This window comes from Erigeron canadensis, chromosome 6, assembly GCF_010389155.1.
Source record: "Erigeron canadensis isolate Cc75 chromosome 6, C_canadensis_v1, whole genome shotgun sequence".
Lineage (NCBI taxonomy): Eukaryota > Viridiplantae > Streptophyta > Magnoliopsida > Asterales > Asteraceae > Erigeron > Erigeron canadensis.
The window spans coordinates 39315970-39330732 of NC_057766.1; the positions used below are offsets into that span (position 1 = coordinate 39315970).

Here is a 14763-nt window from a genome sequence, read left to right on the forward strand (position 1 = left end):
ATTGGGTTTTCTTGAATTAAATACGAAAAGTCAAGATGATTTTTGTGAGTATATAGTATTATTGTTCATGTATGTAATAAAATATTAATAACAACCTTTAAAGTTTTAACATTTTCGAAAAATAACACATTAGTTCGAATCTTGATATAATCATATAAATCCATCCATACCCACAATGTCAACCACCACTAGCTGTCACTAACTTTATAGCAAAGGATTCGGCGAAAATCTGACAGTTTTTAGGTGGCTTAACCAACATTGTCGGTTCAAAACTGGTCGAATATAGGTTTGGTTCTGGTTTGACCGTCCGGTTCATCCGATTCACAATCCGTTATCTAACCAGAACCTATCAAACCAGATTCCTTGACCTATCAGACTGAACGGTTTAAAAACTTGCATTTTCCACAAACCCAATAGCTTATAAAGATGGAATTATAGTATATAACCAGAAAAACACGAAAAAGATGGGAGGGTTAGTCAACAACTAGGCGCAAGAGTCGGGTCTAAGACATGACTCCACCCTATTCCATTTCATCCCTATAATATATATTAAAAAGTCAATTACTCCTAAATCTCGCTTCTCTCGTGATCCCCATTTTTTTATTAATAATTAACCTTTCATTAAATTCCCTGTTTTTCCACTCTTCCTACTAGTTAAATAATTAGACTACTTTTTTAGTTGTCTGCTTAATAACAATACACTTTATTTTTCTTTGACAAGGATCTTGTCCACACGCTTCGGTATACAAGACAGCTATGTGAATTGTAAAGTTGGATATCATTCCCTTTAAAAAAAAACAAAATAACTAGCCTTAATTTTACATATCGTTAAATTATAGTCTATTCAAAATTTTATTTTTTTCATATGTGTTTGTGTTTGATAAATATTTTAACCATCTAAAATTAATAGTTTGGAATACCATATGCCAACTCAAGTCTCAACATTCACATATATTCACATATGTTTTACTGTTTTTTCTTTTATGTTTTATTCCATCTTTTTTTTTTGTTTGACTTTTTCTTATGGGCTATGTTTTTTTTTTTATTTGCCTCTATATAGTTCAAATAATTATCATATCTCTTATATTGCTATGCGACATCAAACTAAGTAAAAAATTGCTTTCTCGTGTTATGTTATATTTTGGTCTATTTCGACAGGGATTTTATTTAATAATCATATATATATATATATATATATATATATATATATATATATTATATATATATATATATATTTAAAAATTAAAAAAAAAAAAATAATCAAATATATTATCTATACTACTTTGTATAATTCCAGGACCTTGTAAAAAATCATAAATTTGGATATGTGATAATAACATTTTTAGCTTTAATTTACATCACGAGTTCGTTATTTTTCTAAAGTAGCTCTGCTACTCTTTTACTAAAAATACATTTATGTCAATTACATACACTAGACAACGTCGTCATCACCATCATCATCACCACTACAAGTCAGCGTGTCACATTGCATTGGTAACCTTCTTTATTACAAAGAATAAAACCCAATAATGCATTATGCATAGACATTTCGCCCTCATTTATAGCTATTTTACTTATAAAATATTTAATCTATAGATGTTTGTGGAAAAAGATCAGAATGGATGACGTTTGGGTGTGTGTATGTATATAACAATCTGAGTGTTTATCAAAAAGAGAAATATGTTATAATTGTTGGTAATGAGCAAAATATATGAACGAATGATATGATATGATATGGGAATTAATCTACTTGTGAGAATGACAATACGAACTAATGAGTGGTCGGGTGGACATAACATATGTATTTCTACATTTTGAACACGCTGGTGGACACGTGCCGGACAATGAGAGTAGGAGAAGCTTCGAAGATTTGTTCGAAGTGAAACATAGGATTTATTACTATTTGTTCGAAGTGAAACATAGGATTTATTACTATATTTACAATGGAATATAATATATCATCCTAAATATTAGTCAAAAATCATCCTAAATAAGATGTGAACTTCACTAAATATATTTCTTAATTTTATATATGATTTACACGTGTTATCATTTTTTAGTTAGAAAAAATTTTACGCTATTTCTTTATGAGTATTTATCATTTCCTGTCTACAAACCATACCTTTAATTTAACTTGGTACGAAAATTGGGTGATGATTAATGGAAATTAGACTAAATAATCGCCTCAAATGTAAAAAATCATAAAAATATCTACGGTCATGACTTTTTTCACTAAAGAAACAGAGTACGCTTATCAAAAGTGGCAATAGATTCAATAAGTTTATGGATGAAGTAAGCATGTGAAAAAAGGAATGAGATTCCTTCAAGTTCCTCTAACTTGACTAGTCAAGTCGGAAGAAGAGTGAGAACTTTTTGTAAATGTATGTATGCTAACTTTTAGACTTAAATTTAACATACATTAAAAAAAAACATACATACATTGATATCAATTTTTGTACCGTCCATGTACTTCTCATTTAGATAACCAAAAGTTGTGAACCTTTTTAATTAGAACAGATTAAACAATAAAGTCTAGATCAACGATTGGTGTGGAGACATGAGGTTATCTACACACCGGGATTTAAAACATGGTTGGTTATAAAGATGAGCATATTTTTTTCTAGTCCTAATCTCATCCTAATTCCGTCCCGATTCCGGTACCAGGTAATGGTACCAAATGAGAATTCAGACAGAGACAGATACTTTTTTATTGGTGTATGGAAAAGGAAAATGATAGAAATGAGACCGCTACCGGTACCAAATTTTAGAGAAAATTTAGTATCGACATCGTTAATACGGGATCAGTCTCATGTCTATCCCTAGTTGCAGAGGCGTGCCTAGTAGGGGGCAAGGGGGGCTAATGCCCCTTTCCAAATTTAGATTTTGTTATGTATTTTTTAATTTTTCATAGATTTTAAAAATTTTACTATAGGTTTTTAACATTTTGCCCCCTTCTAAATTTATATTTCATGAATTTTTTAATTTTGCCCCCTCTGAGATTTTTTTCTGGTACCGCCTCTGCCTAGTTGGGTCTTCTATGGTTTTTTCCAATAAAAGTTAATGTCGTATAGTGTCTAAAAAATAAATTCGAACGTATTATTATTTAGTCAAAAGTTGTTTCACTTATCACTCAATTTTCGTACCATATATGTACTTTTCAATTGGATAACCAGAATTTCGATTATCAAATACTAGAGAAACGTATACATTCCATAGAATTAGGGATATTGATTTGAATAAAGCAAGAGTTACAATGTCAACATGTCTTTTGTTAGAAATACTTGTATAAACAACAATAAAAGGTGTTATGAGCATGGTTTTTTACACTAATGATAGCTACAGTGTTAAAAACAAGAATTTCAGCTCTATTTAAACATATACTTATTATAATTGAAACAATCGTAACATGATAATCTGCCATTACTAATAAATAAATAATAATCATATCATATTTTTACTTATCATGTCCTGCTAATTTACATAATCATGGGACGTAACACGAAAATGGGTAAAATTATTAAAACCGAAAAGGTCTGAAAAGAAAAATCAACCTAAAAATACGTCGTACTTAACAGCTTTATCCGTACAAAATGTTGAAATTAAAATAAAAAAAGAAGAGAAGAGAAGATTTTAACTACTTCACTATCGGTCAATAAATGGATAAAATGTGGATTTCAGTTAGGGACTATAAAAGCATCTATGAAACACTTGAGGGGGTATTAACAATACTTTATAGTATATGAGTAGACGAGTAGTAGAAATAGATAGTCTGTACCAAAATACTTGGGGGTGGTGGGTCAATCAAATTTGGTGAATATATATCTATATATCTATATAATAACAAACACACTCTCTTTTTCTTTCCCTCATTTCTAAAGTTAGTTTTAACATCACAACCAATTTTTTCTTTTCCTTGTTTTATTTTTTTCTTTTTCTCTCTCTCACTCACTCACTCACTAGAACAAATAAAAATAGATACAGAATTTATAATTTGTCTCTTGTGTTTTTATCGTCTGGTCGGCAACAACAAGCACTTTTCAGGTCAGTCACTGTTACTGTATGTTTTTTTTTTTTTTCCTCCCTCTGTTTTAATTTGTGTATTGTCACTCTCTGTTTTCTGCTTAAATTCTTCCACTACACTTTTTATGTCTACTCTGACTTAATAAACAAAACAACTTTTTAATTTCTGTTTTTATTGATCTGGGTTACTTTCTTTCTTTTTACTATACATACAAGGAAACAAAAAGCCTTTTTCTTTATATACTTTTTTTGAGCTTCTTTTTACTATACATATTGTGAGTACTTGAAGTCATCATTTTGTGAATTGTTGTTAATTGCTGTACGTGATTATTCACATGGGATTTTCATAATTTTTATGGGTTTTTGTTTTTGTGGCTTTATATATAATTTATTAACATAAATAAAATGAAATAGCTTGTTATATGAATGTTATGAATTGTACTTTGTACAGAAATTTTGTTGCTTTATGTTACATGGATTTTAAAAGATTTTTACTTGGTTTTTGATTTGTGTGGTTTTTGCTCTAATTCATTAGGAAAAAAGATCATTTGTTGAAATAATGTTATGAATTGTACATAAATTTTGTTGCTTTATGTGATTATATACATGGATTTTAAAAGATTTTTACTTGGCTTTTGATTTGTGTGGTTTTTGCTCTAATTTATTAGGAAAAAAGATCATTTGTTGAAATAATGTTATGAATTGTACATAAATTTTGTTGCTTTATGTGATTGTATACATGGATTTTAGAAGATTTTTACTTGGTTTTTGATTTGTGTGGTTTTTGCTCTAATTCATTTAGAAAAGGATCATTTGTTGAAATAAGTCAAAATTTTGTGTGAATGTTCAGAATTTTTTAGAGGCCACCTTGGAGGGTGTGTGTGTGTGTGTGTGGTTTTACAGGGATTATAAGCAAAAAAGATTAGTTCTTGAAGTTTATAGAAAGTTTCTAGATTTTGTCATGAATTGCTATGATCTGATTTATTAATTTAGTTTAATTAATTGATTTATGTGATTAGATATTTATCAGTTTATGTTTTGTGTCAGAAATTATTAACAAATAAATTAGTTTATGAACTGTTTAATCAATTTAATTTTTTATGGTTATATACATGGGCTTTTCAAGAAATTTATGGGCTTTTGTTATCTATGGTTTCACAGGAATCAGGATTCTGATTTCAGAATGATTAATATAATGGATCATATGATTAAACCAATGAATGAAATGGATAAAAGCTTGGATGGGCAGTTATGGCATGCTTGTGCAGGTGGTATGGTACAAATGCCTGAAGTAAACTCTAAAATATTTTATTTTCCTCAAGGTCATGCCGAACATGCTGCAGGAAGGGATGGCGGTTTTCGAGACCTTCCAAGAATCCCTCCTTACATTCTTTGCGGGGTATCCGCCGTGAATTTCATGGCGGATTCCGACACAGATGAAGTTTATGCAAGAATAAGACTAACCCCTTTAAGAAATCACAAAGATTGTGATTTTGATAATGATGGTTTTTTAGGATTTGATCATAATAACAAGAGTGAAAACCAAGATAAACCGGCTTCATTCGCAAAGACATTGACTCAGTCTGATGCTAATAATGGGGGTGGGTTTTCAGTTCCAAGATATTGTGCTGAAACTATCTTTCCAAGATTGGATTACACTGCTGAACCACCAGTGCAAACCATTTTGGCAAAAGATGTTCATGGGAAGTTATGGAAATTTAGGCATATATATCGAGGGACGCCTCGCAGGCATCTTTTGACAACCGGTTGGAGCAACTTTGTTAACCAAAAGAAGCTTGTAGCTGGTGACTCGATTGTGTTCTTGAGGGCGGATAATGGGGATCTTTGTGTAGGTATTCGGAGGGCCAAGAGGGGGACCGGAAGGGGATTTCTTGATGGGAATTCTTCTGGGTGGAATACTGCAATTGCTGGAGTTGGGGGTTCGGGGAAAGTAACTGCAGATTCGGTGATTGAAGCTGCAAAACTAGCGGCTACAGGACGGCTGTTTGAGGTGGTGTATTACCCTCGAGCTAGCACACCGGAGTTTTGTGTTAAAGCCTCGACTGTAAAGGCTGCAATGCGGATCCAATGGTGTCCAGGGATGAGGTTTAAGATGGCGTTTGAGACAGAAGATTCGTCGCGGATAAGTTGGTTTATGGGCACGATTTCTTCAGTTGACGTTGATGATCAAATCCGTTGGCCTAATTCACCATGGAGGCTACTTCAGGTACAATCTATTAATAATTTTCTAAAAAAGTTAAAGTGTTAGTAACAGTTCCTTGGAATTTTGTTAATTTGATTTGGTTTCGGTTTCAGGTAGCGTGGGATGAACCTGATTTGCTACAAAATGTGAAACGAGTTAACCCGTGGTTAGTTGAATTGGTGTCGAATATGCCATCAATTCATCTTTCACCATTTTCGCCTCCAAGAAAGAAGCTTCGGATCCCTCAACCACCCGATTTTCCTCTTCTTTCAATCCCATCATTTGTCACAAACCAAATTCCTGCAAGCATCCAGGGAGCCAGGCAAAATCCGCAATTTGGATTTGATCACCATCTTCTTCAACATCATCAGTACCTAAGCAAGATCCAATCTTTTCCATTTGGGTCACCAAGAATTCCCCCAAGATTTATGGAAACAGTCCAAGAAACTGAAGAAAACGTTTCTTGTTTGCTAACGATAGGGAACAACAGTGATAACTCGAAATCAAGCTCAAGAGATGAAAAAAAACCAAACTTTGTGTTGTTTGGTCAACCAATTTTTACAGAACAACAGCTCTCGGACAGTAGTTCTGGTGAGACAGTGGCTAACCAATCCGATAGTTCAGTCTTCGTTCAGAATGGCCAAGTCGAGAGCTCATCAGATGAAGCGGGCCCATGGCGCAAGGACCAAAGGTCTGAGTTTGGTCTCAAGACGGGCCATTGCAAGATTTTCATGGAGTCAGAAGATGTGGGTCGGACTTTAGACCTGGCTGCTTTTCGTTCATATGAAGATTTGGACAGAAAGCTCGCCGACATGTTCAGTGTAGAGAAATCTGTAATGCTTAACAACTTGATTTACCGTACCACATCTGGTTCACTAAAACATACAAGAGATGAACCCTTCAGGTATTTTGCTTGATCATACTGTACAATTTGAATCATAACATCTACATTTGGTGTCACTAACAACCTTTTCTTAATGTTGCAGTGAGTTCTCAAAGACAGCACAAAGGCTAACCATTGTGATTGATTCGGGCAGTGACAATGTAAGGGCTTAAACAACGGATTAGGAGGTTCGTGTAAAATGTATAGTCGTCGTTGATTCATATTCTAGCGACTTTTCGTGTCTTTACGTTCTAGTAGTCTGTAGTAGGAGTCCCATCGACTGATTTTTGAGCCGGTTTAGCCTAAGTTTTCTGTAGTAATCACTTTGTTAAAAATTGCATATTTGACCAATTATATTATTATTTTTGGTTATAAAATACTTGGCTTTTGTACGTAATGGTTGTGACTTATTGCTACTGGTGCTCTTGCATATGTTCTTTTGCTGCACTTTTGTGCTTCTTTAAAGACTAATATAGTTCAAAACTTATGTTAGAACGTATAAACAAACTTATTGACAACAAAATTTGAAAATTCATTAGAGTAGTTTGATTAAGATAACATATACATCAAACAAAAAGTTCGGTTACAAACATTTACCGAATAACCATCTGAAACTGCATGTTCTAAAGTTAGAAACATGTAAATAACAAGGAAAATGTTAAACGCAAACTTTAGGGTTGCATTTAACGTGTATAAAATCTTACCTCTGAATTTTATGTTAAGTGCATAATTATTTAATGTACCTTAGGACTGCATTTAGCAAAACCCAAATAACAATTCTATGTGTCATTAAGCATTGTTTCCAAATTAGAAACATTTGAATGACCATTGTATACTAATGAAAAGACTTTTTAAAACTCTAATTTGTAAGAAATCGATTTACATACCATTAAAACTATTTTACAAAAAAAAAAAGAAAGAAAAGATTGCGTCATACATCACAAATTTTGAAGATACAAAAAAGTCCTATATCCAAAAAGCTTCTAAAAGCCCTTAAAAAGTCTCTAAATTAAAACTTTTACAAAGAGATATATAAAAACCTCTTCAACCCCAAGCTCCAACCTCTGGTCACTGCCCAACTCCAATTAAGATACCCCTGATCTATCGATCAAGTGTTGTTATTTTTGCTTTTAAGATGTTACACTAGCAAATCCTATGAGCAAAGAAAATATATACCACTATAGCCACGGAGGTCACCCATCCGGAGATATGGTCGTCCCGGCATTAGTTGGCACGTAATGAAAATCTGATATCTAGGTTAAAAAGAAAATGTTACGTAGGAGTTTGAATTTCTAATTTGCATGTTTACTCCAAGAAATCAACTCAAGATTTAGGAATAATTACGTAAAAAAAGACAAAATGTGAAAGATTTAGCGAACTTATTGTCTTTTGAAATGTCAAATATAAGGTTTTGGGAAAGTACGAGATCATTAATTATTGAATTTAACAATATTCATAAATTGAAGGCGTTAAAGAAGGGGTAGTCACAGAGCACAAAAATGTGTATTGTTAATCCCGATTAAGCAAAATGAAGGGCGCAAATGATGGAAAGCCAAATTTATAGGGATTTGAGAGTAAAATATAAAAAAGTTGAGGGCCCTGAAATTAAGGGGTTTTTGGTCAAAGAAGTTATAGAAGTTTTGCATCTATTTCCCACAAACCATATTGAAGTGTGGGAGGTATGTCACCTAAAGAATCCCAACCTTTTTTGTGTGTCAAAGACCATACCTACTACTCCATGTAATGTTTCCAAACAATACTATACTATATATAAATTTCCATATATGTATATTCTTAGCTGTGTATGAAAGCTAAGTCATGTTTGAAAGAAAAAAAATCCTGGGAAACAATGAAAACTTTATACGTATAGCAATTGATCAGATATAAACTAGTATCATCATCATGTGAGTGATGTGACTATATGGGACTATTGATAAAAACCGTAAATTACATGTTTAAATTTTCTTCATCCATTAATGAGAATGGTGAGTCACCAGACATGATAACTATGCAGTATATATTCTGGGTAAAAAAAAAAAGTACAGATAGAGAGTTCCAACTCATTTACACTTCCTTGTACGTATGTAATTTTATAAAAAATTAACATATTCTCTAATATTTTAGTTATTTTGTCTTCCCATGAATAGGAAAGATGTATGTCATATGATTAAAAAGACATGAGATTTAAATTTGTGACTTTTACTTCTATATTGTAAATTTTTACCAATCGACTACAGTATTATGTATGTGTAGTTTAGATATCAAAGCTACGACAGCTTAATGTAAAAAAGCAAATCTAATAAGATACCGCATAAGTAATTGAATGTTGTCTCTAGGTGATTATCATGAATTCCGTGTTGCCATTTGGATAGGATCCAATCCATTCCCTACTTTTCAAAAAAAATAAAAATAAACATTTATTAGGGGCTGAAAAAGTAGTAATCCCAAAGTTTGAGGTAGGACTAGAAGATTAGCATCGTTTTGATGAAATAGACAGCTTGCTCACGTGCGGTCAAAATACAGATTAAAATTTTAGATGTACAAGTAATGACATTTGTTTATTGTCTTACGAAAATCTTTATTTTATATGACTACTACTGTATTACTATAAGATAGATTTTTCACTGGAAAATAGTTAGGTTCAAAGTTTTGCTATTCTACTATAAAGAAAATGTATAATCTTATGTATTTCACCTTATTTGAATAATGTGTATAAAGATCATTGTAAGTTTTTTTTTCTTAATAAGAGTATATACTTGTTTCATACTTAAACAAACATATAGTCTACAAAAGAGTTTGTAAATAATTTCAATATTTAATTTTTATATTAAGAAAAACATTTATCCTATAATTTCAATATAATTCCCACACTTCATGATATTTAATTAACAATATAATATATGAAAAATGGTAAAAGAGAATCCAATACAACAGATTAGTAGATTACAAATCCATAGGCCCAAGATCCCAAGTGAAATGTCTTGATCACCAACTCTGTTACAAAGTCAGAGAGTCAACCCTAGAAACTCTCTATCCATGTTTTCCTCTTTTTCTTGTTTTTTTTTTACTATTTCATTAGTAAAAAACAATACATGTTAATATATTAATCTTGGGAAAAGGTTAGGTAAAACATACAATAGCTATCTTATGTAAAGCAGAGGGAGGATTATGTAAAATTTTGGAGGGGTTTATAAAAATTCAAGGGTATTTATGTTTATCAAATTCAAAGGTGTAATATGTAACTTTTTTTCAATGTGGCATTATCTAAGTTTAGGTAAAGTCTGCAGTACGGATCATTTTTTCATTGATCTTACTTATTATATTAGGCTATCTCCAATGGGGGTGCCCTTAGGCGTCCTTAAATATCCTTTGTCGTTGAATCTTGTCCAAAACTAAATTTTTTTTTAAGAATGCCCTCACTTAAAGGCATGCTTTTATTTACCTAATAAACTTTTGTTTTTAGTTAGAGGTAAAATGATATGTAAGGATGTTTGTATGGTTGGAGATAAAATTATAGAATTTGAAGGATTTATAAGGATATGATGTGGCAACTCAAGGACACCTAAGAACGTACTTAACATTGGAGATAGCCTTAGCGTATTAGTATAGTATTACTAGTTATTGTTTATGACGAAAACAACTTTATACTCCACAAAATATGTTTATATGAAGTTGTAAAGTTGTTTTAGTTCAACAAGAGATATTATAATTGTTCTTATAACTTATCCTTGTGTATCATTTTAACCATTTGTATTGTAACACGTGTCAAAATGAAAGGCAAAATGGGTATGAAGGCATCATTGTTTCTATATAACAGATAGTCAAAAAAGATGATGTAAAAGACAGAAAATATAAGTAATATAACAATAATCATCTAATAATATATTAGATAAATAAAATCATTGTTTATGATTTATAACTATATATAACCATCAGTGATTGGTCTAGTGATAAAAGAGTTTTATTTCTTCACAAAAAGTTTAAGTTTGAATCATGCTCTAAACATCATCTTGATATGACCATGAAAATGGTTGTAACGCATGGACAAGTCCTGTTAGGAGTTAGGACGTTACAATGAGTTAAAAATGACTTGTCATCGCATGATCTATACTATATTATAAAGCAAATAGGGTTTCAACTTTCAATTTCAACAATGTACACATGATAATACATAATGTACCATACATCAATGCCTACAACTTTCTCTCCTCCATAAATCATTTGATTCCTCTAATTCTTTCAAAATCTTTTATCTCAAAAACCGTATATCGATAAATTATAAAAATTATATGGGTGTTCTTAAAATTTCATGCTCTTTCATTAGAGATGTCATTCGATATACTTTCGACAAATTTTTAAATCTGAGGTCGGAGCCCATACGACTAAGATAGGTTATGACACTCTATGACATATCATCTCCTATGACCTATCACCATCACCAGCTCACCGCCGCAACGCATGGGTACTTGCTCTCGTACAACTTTTAAAAATTCACCTTTTGTATTTAAGAAAGTTTTGATAAAAAAAAACATAATAATAATGTTATGATTGTTATTACGTGCCATGAAAACTTTTTTTAATATTCATAGCCAAATATAGACTTCTCAACGGCAAGTTAGATGAAATAGTTGGGGAAAAACACAAATTTCTGTGTAAAGTGACAAGCATCCAATGCTTTTGTTTTGAAAACCAAAGCTTTCCATATATATCTCCTAGGTGTAACTCACCCTTCTAAATATGCATGGGTGTACATGTCTAATGTCTTTCACATTAACATCTCCTAGGTGTTCTAAAACTATATATAAATACTATAAAAAGGTTATTCAATATAGATAACTGAATTATTTACCTTCACCGTTCGGTTTCAGTCAATACGAAAAAAAAATTAAAAAAAATCATGTAATATTATAGTTAAAGAGATGTTGCTGGATTTGAACCTCTGCTTTTTCTTTAAAAAAAAAAATTGTTGCCTGCCTTTTAGCACTAAACTATCGTCATAAAATTGAGACAACTAGGTTATTCACGTTGAGTTAGAACATAATGTCATGAACGGTACAAGATATGACATGTAACTCTAAAAATTAAAATGTAACTCACCAAAACTGTCAAACCAATGAAAATGCCCATGACATTTTTATTTTGTGATCACATTAGTACTTTACTTTTGATAGTTGAAAAGTTTTGTTGAAAGCCAGTTTTTACAAGAGGTAGTGTCGGATAGAGTCTCACTTATGATGGTATTAAGCATCGTTTTTATTTGTTGTTGTACACTGTAAAAGCCTAAAAGCGTTGGTATAAAAATAGGACAAGTGGACAACTATGAAAGGCCCAAAAATGACAATGCAAGGCATGGGCTGTTCGAAAAAGCATTGGGCTGAAATTAAAGTTGGACTGCTTAGTTACGTGGTAATGTGAAAAAAAAAAAAAGAAAAAGAAAAGGGTAATGGCCAGGATGAGATGGTTGAACTTGAACTACATATATGGAAAAAAACAAAAACCAAAAAACCAAAAAAAAAAGTAATGGAAGAACTCTAGTCCCGCTATCATAATTAGATATTCATCGATTCACCCCGTATGAGCCATATGAGGCCATTACAATACCTCCATCCTAATGCTCACATGATATGGGCATCCGGAAGGATCTTTAGAGGTTCACATGTGGATCTAGGCTTCATTGCAAACGGATACCTTAAAGAAATTTATTTTTGTGTCAAGCGGGATCTAACCTTAGACTTTAAGGTCACTAAGTATTTCCCTTACCACTAGGCTTACTCCTTTGAACAAGTCTGTGGATTTTTTTATTTTACAATTCTGATGTGTAAGAGACAAAACGATAATGAATAAAATCTCAATATTAAAAACCTCGCCTATTTGATTCCTACCTTGGTCTTGCATACCCTTTCACTTCGACATCCCTGGTGACTTGCAACATGTAGTGTTAGGCACGACCTCTTCAAAAAAATATCAAGGAGCTGGTCTGCTAGTCTGCAACTCATGGGCAGCTCAATTTATAGAAGGCATTGTAATGAGCCCTACTTAATCAGGTATATGCTATATGCCTATATATGTGGACCTTAAAATTACATACTATAATTTCTATACGAATATCCCGAAGTAAATGAACATGTTCGCATATTAGTTAACACATAATTTGGTACTTCTTACCATTATAAAGCATAATGTACTTTTCATTTATCCCATATCCAATTCATATACACCCAAAATTGGTTATAAAACTTGGAGGACTAAAGCCTCTGCCCTTTTGCTTTACCCTTGAACGTTAGTGGTGGTTAGCCGAGTTACTGACTCTATTTATGTTGTCATAGACTTCTATGGTTGATACTATGGAGAATTCAAGTTTCCTCGTGTAAACATTACCTACAATAGCAAGAATACAGATATTTAAACATGACCTGCACAATCATGTCCAGACATGACTTTTAACAGCAACTAAATGAACATTATATAGACAAGAAAAGAACCAAACAATGGAACATAATTGAACATCGCAAACATGACACCAAACAATACAGAACACATACTTGGCAGTCATAAAAGTCATGGAGGCGTTATGAGCCTAAGATCGCCGCGCAACCCCCACGACCTCAAGGTTATCGCAAAACAATACCGAAACTAAAATCTACTGGTCATAGAGTATAAAAGTATTAATTGAGCATCTTAAATAGATGGCAGTGCATTTGGAAACCATTCACTTACTCCATCAAATGGTTTGAATGCTAAAAAGAGCAAGGAAAGATGCGTATCCATCAAAAAAATATTTTTTGTTTTTTACTATGTCTGTAACGACATACTTACAGATACTACCGCTAGTAACTACCTTTTGACTTCTAAAGCACGACACTTCTGCAGCAGACACTGCCACTGTGGTGTTGTATCTACTATTGGAGGAGACCAGCCCAGGTGGTCCACGTTTGGGTTTTTGAAGCATTTACTTTAATTTAGTAGAGTACATATACAACATAAGAAATGCAAGACTATAATCGAGTTACAACAAATTCTAAAACACAAGTTACCTATTCAACTTTAGGCTCAATGTTACCACTCAATGCCACACAACCGTTACTTAAATTTAAGTATGGAAGAGCATCGACAATTGAAGGTAAACTGAGTTTGAAAAAACAAGATGCAATAGTGCTGAGCAGTTCATCCACGAGCACGTTATCATTTTTTTCTAACTAAACTACAAGTACTTCTTCTGGGTTGTTTGGAGATGACAAATGTCAAACTGATATCAAACTTTAGCTGAAATAAGAGTTCGTAGTATACTATCTAAAAAATTACTCACGAACATCTAAAGTGTATTAGAGTTTATTACCAGATAAACCAACTATTCCAAAAGATGCAAGCAACACATAACTTATTGCTGTCGATCCTGTCATGGTTATTGGATGAAGGGTAGCTTGGTACGAAAAATGACAGATGATACGAGCAACGGTGACCTATCCAACCAGTGTCCAGACCATATCAACCAGAGGTCACCATTTGCCACAACTTCCTACCGACTATTCTGAAGCATATTCAGCACAAATTTCTACGGAAAAAAAACCCCAACTTGCAGGGAATATTTCCATGGAATTTGAAATCCTTTTAAAAGGTTAATACTTAATAGACAAAAGTGAACAGCTGGATTAAAGAG

The 14763-nt window shown here is 32.4% G+C and overlaps 1 protein-coding gene across 1 annotated transcript; it reads left to right on the forward strand.

The window, feature by feature from the left end:
* The first annotated feature begins 3883 nt into the window (after positions 1-3883).
* LOC122604148 (auxin response factor 16-like) lies at positions 3884-7503 on the forward strand. The gene is made up of 4 exons (XM_043777046.1): positions 3884-4041; positions 5182-6247; positions 6337-7127; positions 7210-7503. The coding sequence occupies exons 2-4, from the start codon at positions 5204-5206 to the stop codon at positions 7277-7279; spliced, it is 1905 nt and encodes a 634-aa protein (XP_043632981.1). The 5' UTR covers positions 3884-4041; positions 5182-5203; the 3' UTR covers positions 7280-7503.
* Positions 7504-14763: the final 7260 nt, after the last annotated feature.

Bases quoted from the DNA above. Each gene is read 5' to 3' on its own strand.
- LOC122604148 (XM_043777046.1), top strand. From the start codon at position 5,204: ATGATTAATATAATGGATCATATGATTAAACCAATGAATGAAATGGAT. The intron at 6,248-6,336 runs GTACAATCTATT...TTTCGGTTTCAG, and splicing joins CACCATGGAGGCTACTTCAG to GTAGCGTGGGATGAACCTGA. The intron at 7,128-7,209 runs GTATTTTGCTTG...TTAATGTTGCAG, and splicing joins ACAAGAGATGAACCCTTCAG to TGAGTTCTCAAAGACAGCAC.